Consider the following 14,045-nt stretch of genomic DNA (forward strand, 5'->3'; position numbering starts at 1 on the left):
ACAGATTTAATTGTCGCATTTTGACGTGCTGTTAGTTAAATGTTGACCTACAGAGAATTTTTTCTGCAAACATCGCAGCCTGGCACACTGCTGATGTAACCCACAGACAGATTATTTCCACTGCAGCGGGGATAAACGTGCCATGTGCCTGTTACTTAGCACCGCTCGTTAGTGCTCACACCTATAAACTTGCCCGTAAAAGAGCAAGCCGGCCTTAACAGCGACTTGACTGAAACGCTAAACCTTGAATGTTGTCCCAAGCTGTGGATTTTGGCTCTTGGGGCAGAGTAGGAGATTTCCGAGCGAGAAAGGGGCCATGACATTTGAAAACAAACCAAAACCTGATTGCTACGGGATTAAACGGGAGCCTTCTCTGCACGCCAGAAGTAAATCCTGGGGCGGAGAAGCTCGTGCAGGGGGGATCGTGCCTTCCTCAAACCGCAGAGCCAGGCTTCGCGGGAGCTCTTTCTGCTCTCCTGTTTGGGGAGCACCGTGAAGGCCGGCAGCTCCGGCCTCTGCTGATTAACCAAGGGATCCTGTTAGGGCTGCTGGGACAGCCAAGGGAAACAGCTACGGAATCTCCTAGTGGCTCTGAAGGTCAGACGGTCCTTTCCATCCAACGGACGTGTTATTCTTCAGACAAGCAAAGCGTTTGGGATCCTAAAATATGGAAATTGCTTGTTGGCCCTTGCTCCCTGCAGTTTAGGGGGTAAATCTCAGGGGAGCAGCGTGTGTCCAGCACATTTGCAAAGGGAAAACGAGCACTTTGAAAAGACGAATCTCAGAGACGCTGTTGGGTCTTTTGCTCTCAGCTGCTCCTGGGAAAACATGACCTAAAACTTGGAGGTGACGCTTACTGATTTTTGCCTGCTCATCTTAGAATTGAGTTCTGAAGGGCTGATTTTTTTTAAAATGTAATACATATATATGCATGTACACGTGCATGCTGTCATGCACACACACGCAGTTTTTTGCTGGAGGGAAAATGATAATTACAGTCTGGAAACTGGATCTGGCAATTTGTTTTCAAAGAGCACCCAAATAACAGAAGGTTCCAATCAATAGTGGTTTGTTAAAGCTTTTGCAAAAATCTGCTTTTAAAAGGTTAGGGCATTTAATCAAAACTTTGAGCTGTCTCCTATAAGACATTTAATGAGGGTTTGATAAATGAGAAACGATGTAAAGAGAAGCCTTAGAACACGGATGGGATGAACTGGTGAGTGTGATTAGCGGGCAGGGTCTAATCAGCCAAATCGAGGGGACCCGGTGACACTGTGTGCTCTGAAGTGGCTGTCATCAGAGGAGGTCAGTTATCACCGTCAGAAGCAGAGATCTGCGTCAGGCTGGGGGTATTTTTTATTACCGTGCAGATAAGGGGAAGGGAAAGCTGTGGGGCAGAGCCGCTTCCAGTTAGTTAGTACTCGAGGTGGATCACTGATGTTCCTTAGCTGTTTTATTCAAGCTTATTTTAAACGTAATCTCTTCCCCTGACACAGTAAGAGCACAGCAGCCTTGCTCGCGTTTCTGTCAGTTAGCGCAGTCCAGGTTTATCCTCTTTGTGAGTCTCAGTTCTATTTTCTTTCCCCTTCAGGGAAAATTTGGATGGACAATGTCCACTGTAATGGCAAGGAGACCACCCTGGCAGCATGCACTTCAAATGGCTGGGGAGTAACTGACTGCAAACACACGGAAGACGTGGGCGTGGTCTGCAGTGAAAAGAGAATCCCTGGCTTCAAGTTTGACAACTCCTTGCTTAACCAAATAGAGGTAAACTTCCTTCAAATTACAAGCTGCTGATCAAGAGCCTTCTGCGCGCAGGGCTGTCTGCTGCTGCACGTTGTAGGTTATCCCAGCTGCACGCTGTGGTTAAAGCAAACTCTCGACGGTGCTTCTAGATTCAGATTTGTATTTCAGCTCTTCAGAGCATTATACGTATGTGTAATAAGAACTTGGAAGGCTTTTTTTTATAGCATAAGGATATGTAAGGGGAAAATATATTACTCCTGTTCCGCAATCACTTTTCGGAATTGAAAACTGGTTTATTATATTTCTAAGAATGAATGTAGAGAGACAGGCTACGTACTGTACTCAGAGACCTTACACCTGGGTGTCTTTGTTGGCTTGTAGCGCTAAATTACTGAGTTTTCTTTCCCCTGTCCCCTCCCTTTCGGTACTGGGAACGATCCGGACGTCTCTGGTATAAGAGCGGGGCTCAGCAGGTAGGCTTGGGTTTGGAGGTCAATAGGGCTTACAGCCACAGCTTGAAATGGGGTGGATTTATAAGGAAAGATATAAAGAGATTTTTGCACAGTTTGGCTAAGCAATGACGAAGTAACCATGATAACCATATGGAAATATTTGTGGGAATGGGGGATTAGTACTGGAAGTGATGAAAGGGATTGAAGGGAGGAGGATGTGGGTTGGTCATTGGGGAAAAGGTCCTGGGCTGTGACTGGGTTAGTTTGCCAGGCTGAGGTTGAGACTCTTGGGGAGATGACAGAGGCAAAATGCTCGAATCGTCTTCCAGTGAGCTCAACAAAGAAAAAAAAAAAAAAAAGTGGGTTCTTTCCTTCAGCTTTTCAGGTTGGAAAGTATTTTTGGTGACTCAGCTAACATCTCCCTGGTTTCGGACGCTCTGGTGTTTCAGTATGCGAATCCAGTGGTGTTGCCCTTGGTCAAAATTTATCGAAAGAGCCTAGCCGGTAACCACAGTCAAATCTTATTTTAAGCAGACAGGGAATCCAGGCTGTATCATACCACAGTGCGGTTTCCATGGCTGAGTCTTGGCTTTGTTCATGGTCTGAAACAATGGATACAGCCGCCTTTGTCACTTTAAAGCAAAATTATTCTAGCAGTTCCTTCATAGCTGCTGATTTAGAAAGGGTCTCCCAGCTTATTCTTCCATCAGAGGTTAATGCAATGTAACGCACTTGACAAGGGGAGATAATATGCTCAGTGAAACCTTTCGTTGCCCTGCTGAGGCTTTAGGAAGAACACTTTATGGGTGAGCAGGCAGCAGTCAGTGCTTCCCTGGAAGGCTCCTGTGCAGGTATAGGGTACAAGAGCTAAAATTCTCTTCCTTGCCTTGACCTTGCTTCACTTGGCTAAGGAGGGAAAGGAAGCTTTCCGGAGGGATCCCAAGCTGCCTCCATCAATGGCACTATTGTTGCTCGGGGAATGAGGCGAGATCATGGAACATCGGCGATGGCTTTGGCAGACGCACCCTTCCCCAAAGCCACAGTGAATCCTCAAAACAGAGGCCTGGAAGAAAAGATGCTTTAGTCTAGACGGAGGTCACTTCTCTCCGAGATGCTTCGGATATTAATCATAAAAGCTTTGGAGGGCTCTGCTTTTCCATTAGCTAAGCACTGGAGTTTGACTAATGAGTTGAACACATTGGGTAGTTGAGGGCTAGCTTGTGCTGGTGCTGTGTGGGTGCTTAATCTTCACATGTGATCAGTAAAATGAACCATGAGATTGAAGCAGTTCATGTAGCAGAAGCCTGACTCACTGACAGGACCACTCAGCGGAAATAGGTGTAAGAGAAGTCATATTCCCCGTGTCCTGGCAGCTCTTGGGAGCTATGTATGGATGAAGGCATCTGCTGACATGACAAGTAACAGCATTCACAGGGGCACTGATGGCTAACGACACCTAACTGGTGGGGGGAAAAAACGTAAAATAGAAGAATATTTTTAAGTGCCTGCACTAAACTGTCAGCCTGGCTGTCCCTGTGACTTTGTCCTGGCGGTAGAAAATAGTGTTGTATTTTCTGGGCAGTGGCTGCTGTCACCCCCAGCTCCACGTGTCCGTGTGTGTGTGCTTCTCCCCTCCCTGTTGCTGCTTGCATTTTATGAACGACTTAGTACCATATTGTTGCTTCTACTCCACAAAGCCAGGCTGATTTTTCTTATATCCCTATAAGATCCCTGGCAGGTGAAGGGTTCTTTTTCTGCTGGCTTCATTGCAGGAGGATTAAGGCTAAAGGTGATGTGCTGTAAATTTTTAAAATGCCATGCTGGAAGGGCTTTTCAGTCACAGCTAGCTGTCAAATGTTTAAACTCTTTTCCCCTCTCTCAGTTTTCCTCCCCGTCTTAATCTTTGCTTTATCTCATTAGCAGCTGGCCTGACATAGTTTGAGTCAAAGATGATGAGCAGGGTTACTCATAGGGTCATAAACTCCAAAACAGGGAGGTCAAAAGGCTTGTGTGAATGCAAGTTGAAAGTCTTTGCCCTCTCTAACATGCCTGGGAATTGTGCATATCATACCTCACATTCACCAGAGGAAACATCATCATTTTTAAGCTGCTGGGTTCTTTAGTCTGTAAGGCCACAGCTCGCCCAAGTGATGTTTTCTCTTTGGAATGAGATCAGGGGTTGAAGGGGCTGGAATTTTCTGCTGAGCAGCAATGCTGTGGTCAGGTCTCTCCACCAGTCCCACTGGCTTCAGCTATTGCACTGATGGAGCTAAACCAGGGCAAATTTCCTGCTGAGATTTCCAGTGGAAGATATTTCAGTTTGCCCCTTAAGCTGCTTTCAAAACCAGGCTTTACTCAAAAATAGGCCTGGTTTAAGACGATGCTCAGAGCTTATGTATTCAATTGCGCCTTCCAGTGTTGCTTTCCCACACTAGTTAGTAACAACTATAATGATTCCCAAATGGATCTGGCTGTGTGCGCACTGATGTGTTTACAGCCAGCAGATTAACAGGACCAAGCGCTGACGTTGGTGTATGTTCATGTGATGGGGTAGGAGCAGCAGTTTTATTCTGCTTTCAGGGGAAATAATGTGCTTTGTGCAGCCTGGTTAAACCCATCACCAAGCGTGTGCCGTCGCATTTAGAGTTTCCTTGCTGTAATAGGGAGTTCTGTGTGTTCCCGCTGCCAGGGACAGAGCGACCATCTTAAATTCATCATTTAGAAAGTGTCTTAAAGACCCTTTGGTGCTAAGTTCTCTGCGGCTGCCAAGTGCTGCTAAGATTTAACGTGGAAAGCCAGTAGGTATAAGACAACATCTGACTTCATTTTGACGGGGCTCCAGCTCCAAGGGGCTGTGCAAATTGACATTTGCTCAAATCTGGCCTTGCTTCCTAAAAAAATCTGACAGGCAGAGAGTTCACACTCTTTTAAAAGCAACGCGATAGCCCTCGAGCGGAGTTTATTTTTATTGGACAACGTACATACCTCCGTTTCCCAGTTTGGAAATGCTGCAGATAAGTAGTATAGGATGAAATTTTCCATCACCGTAAACCACTTGGCTTATACGTATGTGCTCAGGCAGATCTTTTCCCATCACAGCTCATAGTTTGAGGGTTCCGTCATATCTCTTCCTGTCCCCGAGCCTTTCCATTCCCTGCCCTGTTGGGAAGGGGCAGTGCCTGACCCTTGCTTCTGTAAGACAAGTTGCCGGTCACAGGCCGAAGTGAAACGTTTCAGTCGAGGCTGAGTGATGGCAAATCTGTGATCAGACGATGGGGGACAGGCAGGAAAAGGTTAACTCTTCGAACAGGACCGAGGTTGGGGCAGGTCTGAAATCCATCAGTCTGTTGCTAAAGGGCAGAGAAACTCCCATCGGTTTTGCTTGCTGTTTTCCGCAGCCACTGCAGCTTTTAGCCTTGGGACTTGTTCAAAGGATTATTTCTTGGAGGGTGATGAATGTGCATAGCAGGACAGCCCTTTCATGGGCTGCCGGCTGGTCAGAATTAGCCTGATACCCCTTTAGCTCAGTGGCTGTGTAAACACTGAAGGTTGCTCACCTTTTCAAAGCCAGGAGAGCAGCGTTTGCTGCTGATGTGAGTGTGGTGACATTGAATGCATTGACAGGGGGTTTTCCCCCTCCTCTTTAAAGTGTGCAGACTAAATACACAGTGTCTCGTTAACGGAGAGAGCAGGGCTTGTGATTTCACTTTGTTATTACCTGTTGGCCTTTGGGAGCGTATCAAGACCAGGTTGGATGGGGCTTTGAGCAACCTGGTCTAGTGGAAGGTGCCTCTGCAGGTGGTGGAGCTAGATGATATTTTAGGGCGGAACTAGATGATGTTTTAAGTCCCTTCTAACCCTTCTGTGATTAGGAGGGGAACGGCGGGTACCACTGGTATCGCGTCCTCTCTCCCCTCCTGCAGACCCCAGCCCTGTGAGAATAAGCCACACACCCTGAAAGGGTTAAAAAAAACAGAGGCTGTACTTGGAGGTGCTGCAATCGTGTGGTTGATCGAGGCTTAACCCAGTAATTGTATGGGAACGTAAAGGCTGCCCACAGCCTGTGGGGACACGAGGAGGTTGACGCTGATCCTTCCTTGCTGTCATCCTCCACACATCCAGTGTGACGGGGCCAAAGTTGTTGTTAAAATAACACCATGGTTTAACTCGGGGTTTGATTTAGCTTGCGTTCCTTCTTTTTTAGCCACAGTGCGGCCCGGAGTGAAAGCTCTTGTTTTGCATAATCTAATTCGCATTAGTGGCTTGGTGTAGAACTTGGGTCTAACCATGATGGCAGAGCACGTTACCCGCTTTATTCCTAATGGCAACTCTTGTAGGCGTTACAGCGTGGCGGGCACGTTGTGAGCGGTGTCTTGGGAGCGCGAAGGGCAGCGGGGGTGAAAGGAAAAGTTTAGTCATGTTGGATTTTCAGTGCTCAAAGCGTCTCTGGGAAGACAAAAGCTGCTTGCTGACTGCGATGGCGTTCGGGAGGGACAGGCAGTAAGTGCTATAAATATATACGCTGAACTGCAATAATTCAAGCTTTGCAAAACATAACAAGTGGGAATCTGCTGCTTTAGCGAAAGATCTTTGATCTTGTGGGCCCTTGGGCTGTTTGTTTGCCCCCAGTAAGCACCGTATCTGTCCTGCGGATGGGGCAGGGGGAGCCCGCAAGGGGAAGGGACAGGTTCTAGGAGCTAAATGGAAAAACGGAGCCGGCAGCAGAACCTGTGCATCTTGATCGTCCTGAACTGCACCCCTCCATCCACTAAGATGCCATGGCAAAAGGTGCAAAGAGCAGGATAAAATCCACACAGAAGTGCAGTATGACTGTTGGTCGCTTCTTGTCCTGCAGCTCGCAAGTGTCTGATAGCGGTGGGGTGGGTAGCGCGGACCTGCTTTGAGGTTCCTTTCTGCGGTGCCAGAGCTTGCGGTTTCAATGTGTGCACAGGCTTAAATGTTTTCCTGAGTCTTTGCAGGATGCCAGAAGCTCTGAAATCAAAATGATTGAATGTGTGTTCGCAAGCCCAGGAGCAGGGAATGCTGTCCCTGCTTTTTCAAACAGTCCGTGTGGCCACTCTGTGTTGTCCAAACGCAGCACGGGCCCACCTGCGACTGCCTTACTGGCTTGACCAGCAATTTTAAGACCACAGTAACTAGGTCCTGCCCTTAATATATTTCTTAAATAAACGCACGCTAGGTATTTTTTTTTTTAACCTATCCCCCAAAACATCCTTAACAAAATATTTGTTGTCCACCCTCTTCCTCTGTGTGCACACACACAGGCTTCAAATAGGACATACTCTAAATATATTGAATTTCTGCAGCCCTTACAAGTTCACAAATAGATCTGGTACCTGAGACTAGACCGTAGCTTTGGCCAGACGGTGGGCAGACAAGGTCTAGCTAAACATACCAGGCTGTGCTGCTATTTCTGTCCTTCTTTTCCCTTCTGGGTGTACATGAAGCATAAAAAAAAAATATTAAAATATCTCACTTCAAAGCCCGGTGGCTCAAAGGCTCTGCTTATGCCAGGTTAAAAGTGGGTTCGACTATATTGTCCAGGTTTTTTAACCGGTGGGAAAGGGCATTGCTAAGTCCTGCTTGGGAGCTTTCAGTTAAATTGGCCTCAGTGGATGAGGCCATACAAAATGCTTCCAAAAGCTGAGCTGCTCCTAACAGGAAGGTGTAAGGAGGGGAGAAGGAAAGGGCCGTTGTCGCTTGGCACATAGATGATTCTTCCTCTTCTTTAGCTTTTTGCCCCGCAAATCAGTGGAGACTCTCTCCATACGGTGGGGAGTTGCAACTTAGGTCACCGCCATCTGAGGCTTCAGCTCTACGTCTTGGCTGTCCGGTTCTCAAGAATGCTTGACAATAAAAGGTTTATTTGCCTGTTTGTTATGACAACAGTGTTTTATTTTCTTTCCCCTTGGTGTAAATGTTTATTTCTCTAAACATAAGTCCACGTGTAACATAAACGCTGATGCTTTGTGCGTCTAGAAGGGGTCTCAGCATCTCTAACTCCAGACAAATATTAGTTAAGCTGCTGTTGGGACAAGCCACTGCTGAGCTTTAGTGCTATAATTTTAAAGTGTGTGTGTGCGGTAGTTTCTAACTGCTTGCCTCAATGGTTTCTTTGTGATGGCTCGCGGCATGACGGGGTGCTGGGTTTGCTGGGGAGGGAGCTGGTGTTTGTCGTCGAGCAGGAGGTGTGAGCTCTGGAGCTGGCAGGGCTGAGGAAGCACCGAGGCTGGTGTTGGTTTGCTGCAGTTCCTCGGGGGACGGGTAACTTCTCTGTCTCCTTGTACCCACTGTATCCAGGGCCTGAGTAGCATCATGGAATGGCCTGGGTTGGAAGGGACCTTTCAGATCATCCAGTCCAACCATCAACCTGACTCTGACAAAACCCATCACTAACCCATATCTCTAAGCGCTGCGTCTGCCCGGCTTTTAAATCCCCCCAGGGACGGTGCCTCAACCCCTTCCCTGCGCAGCCTGTTCCAATGCTTAATAACCCTTTCGGTGCAAGAATTTTTCCTAACATCTATCCTAAACCTCCCCTGGTGCAACTTGAGGCTGTTCCTTCTTGTCCCATTGCCTGTTCCTTGGGAGAAGAGACCGACCCCCCCTGGCTACCCCCTCCTTTCAGGGAGCTGTGGAGAGCGAGAAGGTCTCCCCTCAGCCTCCTCTTCTCCAGGCTGAACACCCCCAGCTCCCTCAGTCGCTCCTCAGAAGTTCTCCAGCCCCTTCTCCTTGTGCTCCGGACCCCTCACCAGCTCCGTTGCCCTTCTCTGGACACATTCCAGCACCTCAAGGTCTATTTTGTAGCGAGGGGCCCAAAAGCAGTGACAGCCGTTGTGCTGGATGCGACACCACTTCCCTGTTACACAAGACAATATTTAACTAAGCCTGAGAGCAGAGTATGAGCTTGTTCTGGTTTGCAGTGCGGAGGTCAGGTAGTAAATTTGGCTAGCTTACAGTGGCTGATCCAGATTGTCTTTAAAATAGCTCAGTAGAAGGGAAATGGAGAACGTAAAATTTTGCTGATTGAGAAGCCCTCGGCCGCTGATGCTCACAGAGCAGAGCCGCATCCTCTCCTGAGCTGAGCCTCCCAGCCGTGCCGAAGTATCGCCAGGGTTCAGTGCTCCTGCCTTCTCTCGCTCGCTTCTGTCACCAGCCTTTCTTTTCTCTTTTTTTCATTAGCCTGCTTTGCATTGGCAACCGTGAGGCTGCCGCTGAAGCGTTTCATGGCTTAGCAAAGGGCCTCGGCTTTTGTCATTTATAATCTGCACTGTATTTGCTCCTGGACCCTAATCCTGAATTGCTCTCTCATCCCTTACCCTTTTGTACTGCACAAACCCAGAACAAAAAGTGCTTGGAGTCTAACGCAGCACAATGTCCCCAGGGGATTTCTGTCCCCCGTGGGTAGCCTGTCTCTGTCTTGCGTCTTGCAGCATCTATTTGACCGTGTTTGTTTAACAGCTGGGACCTTGTTAGTGACTCAGAAGCACAGCACCAGATGTTTAAATCCAAACAGATTCCACCCGTTCCGACGTATGTGAAGAGATAGCTTTGTAACAAGTCGTCTTCAGTGGAAAAGACGGAGGTAGCTGAGACTTCAGTGGAAGTACGTTAAGAGTTTAAACACAGGAGAGCAGGTGTCTCTGGGATGAACAAAGTCTACGTGGAAAGATTTTTGTTTATGTTCTTAATTGCAAAAAAATAAACCAATTCGTTTCTTGTTCAGGTGTCTTGGTGCTTGGGAAGCCAAGAAATCCTGGCACTCTGTTCTAAGTGAAAAATGATGATATGAATAGGTTTTTGCATCTAAGGGGCAGTGGGATAGGTCAGGCATAGGGAGGGAAAGAGCACTTCCAGTGGGATACGGGGAATGTTAAAGCAGGAGAGCAATGGATATGGAGTAGACAGAGACAGCACACAGGCTCCTTGCGTTCGTTAAATCGAAGATTTGTGGGGAGAACTGCACCTCTGCCTAAACTGCCCGTTTGTACCGTCACCTGGCGACCGAAGAGCTGCCAGTACCGAATATCTCCACTGCCCTGCAATCCTCAGCATCACTCATCGTCATGGCTTTTTGAAAAAACACTGAAGTAAAATACACAGAAGCAAAATTTCATTCCGGCTCCCTTTCTGCCTGCATGTGAGTGGTTTATCTGGCTGCAGGGGGGGGACACCTACAGCCGTAGCTGCTCAGGCCCGCCTGCCCCATGCCCTTCTCTAGCTGGTTTCTCAGTGCCATCACTGAGCGCGTGGGTGGGTGTTTTAAGTGAGTGTTGAGATGCTCTTCTGAAGAGCCCCTCTGCAATCCCAGCTGCGATGGCTTGTGTTCAGCCAGGAGCTGTTGGGTTTCTAGGAACGGGATCTCCTCCCTGTATCGATTACTGTGCATCCTCGGGGCTCTTGCAAGAAGAAAAGGGTATCGCTGGGCTTGGGCAGTGGAGGAGGACACAGGCATGCTGTCCTGGGCATAACTGTTCTGGCAACACAAAACAGATGGCAAAAGGTGAAAGAAAATGTTATGAAAGTTGTGTCAGTTTTTGCAATCGGATCCGAAGCCGTGGGGAAGCATTTGGTTCAGAGAATGGAAACAAAAGCAGCTGAGGCTCATGTGAAAACTTTCCAAGCCAGGAATGCTTTTGTGAAAGCTCAAAAACAAACCCCTTTCTTTTCGCTGTCTCCGGGCAGGCCCCAGCTTTCTGAAGCTGAGATTCATTGGTTTCGTAACAGAGCACAGCACGTTGGCTTGGGCTGGGCTTTTGTGTCCGGGACTGAAGAGGAGCAGCAGTGCGGGTCTTGGATGTGGCTCTTGGCGAGGAAAGGAGGGGGGTGGAAGGGAATATGGCCCGACCCAGAATAGCTTGATGCTATTTTTTTTCCCCCCTCATTTTTATACAAATTTGTATTGTAGTAATGTTGGAAGTCCCAACCAAAATCACACCTTTGCTTTGGGCAAATACAGATGCGAAGCCTTTGCTGCAGAGGGTCTGCGATTCGGAGCAGGTGAGACAGGCTGAGTGTTGTCTTCCCTTTCCAGAGGGGTGGAGAAGTGCAAGGAAGGGCCCAGAAGTGACAGCGAGGAGGTGGGGAAGTGAGTTTGTGTGGCTGAAACCACACAGGAGATACGTGGCAGAACTGAGCAGGATCTCTTCAGCCTCAGAGCGGAGTTATTTTAGCTTCGCTCTGATTTTTATATCACTCCACGCAGTCAAGTGGCTCCAGTGAAAAGCAGGTTGGTGTGGAAGGCAGAACGTTGGATCTAGGAATAGATGTTCTGCGCTTCCTCCCCCTGCCCTCCATACCCAGCTTTATCTTGCTGTTTCTTCACACCTTTCAAGGCTAAAGAGGCTTAACTCAAGCAGGAGAAAAATGCCTTAGGGATTCTTGGTGCTTGTGTGCTTACTCCCTTAATGGAGTTGGTCTGTGCCAGAATGGATGTCTCTGCCGAAAGCGGAGCTTCGGCTTGATGCGTGAGGCCGGTAGCGATGGAGCAGACCTGCGAACTCCGTGCGCGGGGTCAGCAACGCGAGACACGCCATCCTGTGAACCAGCAGCCTTCTGGAGAGCAGAAAGCAAAGGCAAGAGCTGATTCAGCCTCAAGTATGTGGGTGGGATTGTTTCATAAGCAAAGGAGAGGTTGGAGATCCAGATCTGAATTATGCTGTAGCTGAATTCTAAGACTCAGAGTTTAGGGGGGAGGGGAAAAAAAAAAAAAAAAGGAAAAAGGCTGGCACACACATCTCCGCAGCTGTTGGCCTAACTAGGTAGAAATTGCGCAAAGCTAGCCTAGAAGGGGAGGACTGTCAAGCGTGAGACATGAGATTTAACTCTTTCTGGGCTTGGTCTCCTCTCTTGCAGGTGGAAACCCCCAGAAACGTTTTCCCCTGCCTCGAGGGAGCTGAGCTGTGGGTTTGTGCGTGGTTTTCTCCCTGCTTTGTGCTCCTCGACCTCGGACTGAGCGAAGCATGTCCCCATAGGCTTTGGAGCTTGGGCCTCTCTTTCCCTACCTGTAATTTGGGGTGCAGTCAAGCCAGTTTTAGTTCCTAGAGGTCGCATTGCTGCTTTGGTGAATGACCGCTTGGCTCCTGAAATATTGTTGAGTGCTCGACTTTGTGGTCGATACCTGAGGGTGGGAGCTTGGCAGGCGTGCATTCAGCTTCCCAGCTGGTTGCAGATACCTGCTTTGTGATCCTCAGATATCCTTCAGAGGATTTACCAGTCTACCTTGGGGCTTCGGTGGTCTGGCTATAATGTGAAAATAAGCCAAGCTTTCAGAGATGAGGTTTCCTTGTTGATATGACAGCTTGTTGTAGGCGTTTGTTTCCACGTGTACATAAAGTGTGGAGAAGGCGATTTGAAAAAAGTCTGCTCTAGCTATTAAGTATTGTTTGCTTCTGATTCTTCTGTGGAGTCTGTTTTCACCATTAGCCCAGCTGCTCTACACGTTGGTGCTGGAAGATAAAATGTAAGTCTGTGTGTATTTGCATTATTGAATACTCCCAGTGTGACAAAAACTCTGCAATGAAAGGAAACCACTCAAATCTGCAAAAAGTTATCGGGAGAAAGCTCTTAGCAGTCCTTTCTCCTTGAGAAACCTACAGTATACTTATTTTGAGCCTTTGTTCCTTAATCTTTCAATAGAAAGCTGAGGTTTAAAGCATTTGAATTCTTTTCAGACGTTTTGCTGTTTGTTCAGACTCAGTGCAAACCCTTGAGTTGCTCTATCAATAATTCTCTGCTCTAAACCCACTCTCTGGGAGCAGAAAGGGGAATGGATGTGGATTGGTTTTGCTCTCAGACAGATCATGAAAATGTCACTGCGTGCCGGCCTGCTAGAGCTATCAGAAGATTGAAATACCCTCCAGGGAATGAAATGATGGCTTATTTCTTGCTAGTTTGCTCACTTTTTTTTTTTTTTCCCCTTCTTCCTTGGCAAATAGCAGGCAAAAAACCATGACAAAAGAGTTGGATGTGCTAAAACAGAGTCCCAAGTCGGAGCAGGATTTCTTTTTGTGTGTGTGTCAGCATCTCTGGGGGAAGAGAGACGTGTTGTGGGACCTTTGCACTGGAGCCTGCAGTGCCTGAGGTATCGTGCTGGCTCTGACAATGTTTTTTCAATTCCAAGACCAAGCCAGTCAATTTGCACCTTATTTTTCACTTCTGTAAAATGACCAGCAAGGACAACCCAGTCCCATCAGTTAGTGGAAAAGACATGCCCCAACACCCAGCCTGGAAGTAAGAAGAGCAGGCATCCCGAGCCCCAGGCTGGGTTACGGGTACCGCGCTGGGTCAGGGCAACCCAGGATCCTTTCCTGGGACTCCAGCATCGCCACTCCTGCAGTGGTCAGAGCTCTTCTGGAAACAGATGGAGCAACCTGGTTTTATTTACTAAGCTGCTGAACTAATTGCAAAAATAACAGGCGAATCGTCAGGTCCCTAACAGCGTTCCCAAGCTTTCATTTTTTTCATTTCTTATTTTTTGCAACTTTGTGACTCCTCTCTCCCCTTCTCTGGTTTGGTGGGCTGGTTTCTGTGGTTGCCTGTTGCTCTGCTATCATAAATCTCAGCAGGGATTCTCAAACCCATCCAGGGTTTTTTGAACATTGAAATACACCCTCTGGCTTGGAAATTCTGCGAGATAGAGATGCTCGGAAGCTGCAGGGAGGAATTGCTGCGTGTTGCCCTGTTCGGATGCTCTTTCCTCAGCATGTGTTATTGGCAGCTGTCGGAGACAGGTTGGATGTCTCTGGTTTTGTGCTCCTGGTAGGTTGATGGGGTGGGAAGGAGGGAAAAAAAAAAATGAATGTGGTTGATCAGAACGTGAGTGCT

At 47.9% G+C, this 14,045-nt stretch overlaps 1 protein-coding gene across 7 annotated transcripts in view; it reads left to right on the top strand.

Moving 5' to 3' along the window:
• The window catches only part of LOXL2 (lysyl oxidase like 2), a 60,044-nt gene that overhangs the window by 18,501 nt on the left and 27,498 nt on the right, over positions 1-14,045 (top strand). For all 7 annotated transcript variants that reach the window (XM_074563862.1, XM_074563866.1, XM_074563867.1 and 4 more), the window contains one exon: positions 1,592-1,767. In XM_074563862.1, coding sequence (XP_074419963.1) covers positions 1,592-1,767 — 176 coding nt within the window. The remainder of the gene's footprint in view (positions 1-1,591; positions 1,768-14,045) is intronic.

This window comes from Larus michahellis, chromosome 20 (assembly GCF_964199755.1).
Source record: "Larus michahellis chromosome 20, bLarMic1.1, whole genome shotgun sequence".
Taxonomy (NCBI): Eukaryota; Metazoa; Chordata; class Aves; order Charadriiformes; family Laridae; genus Larus; species Larus michahellis.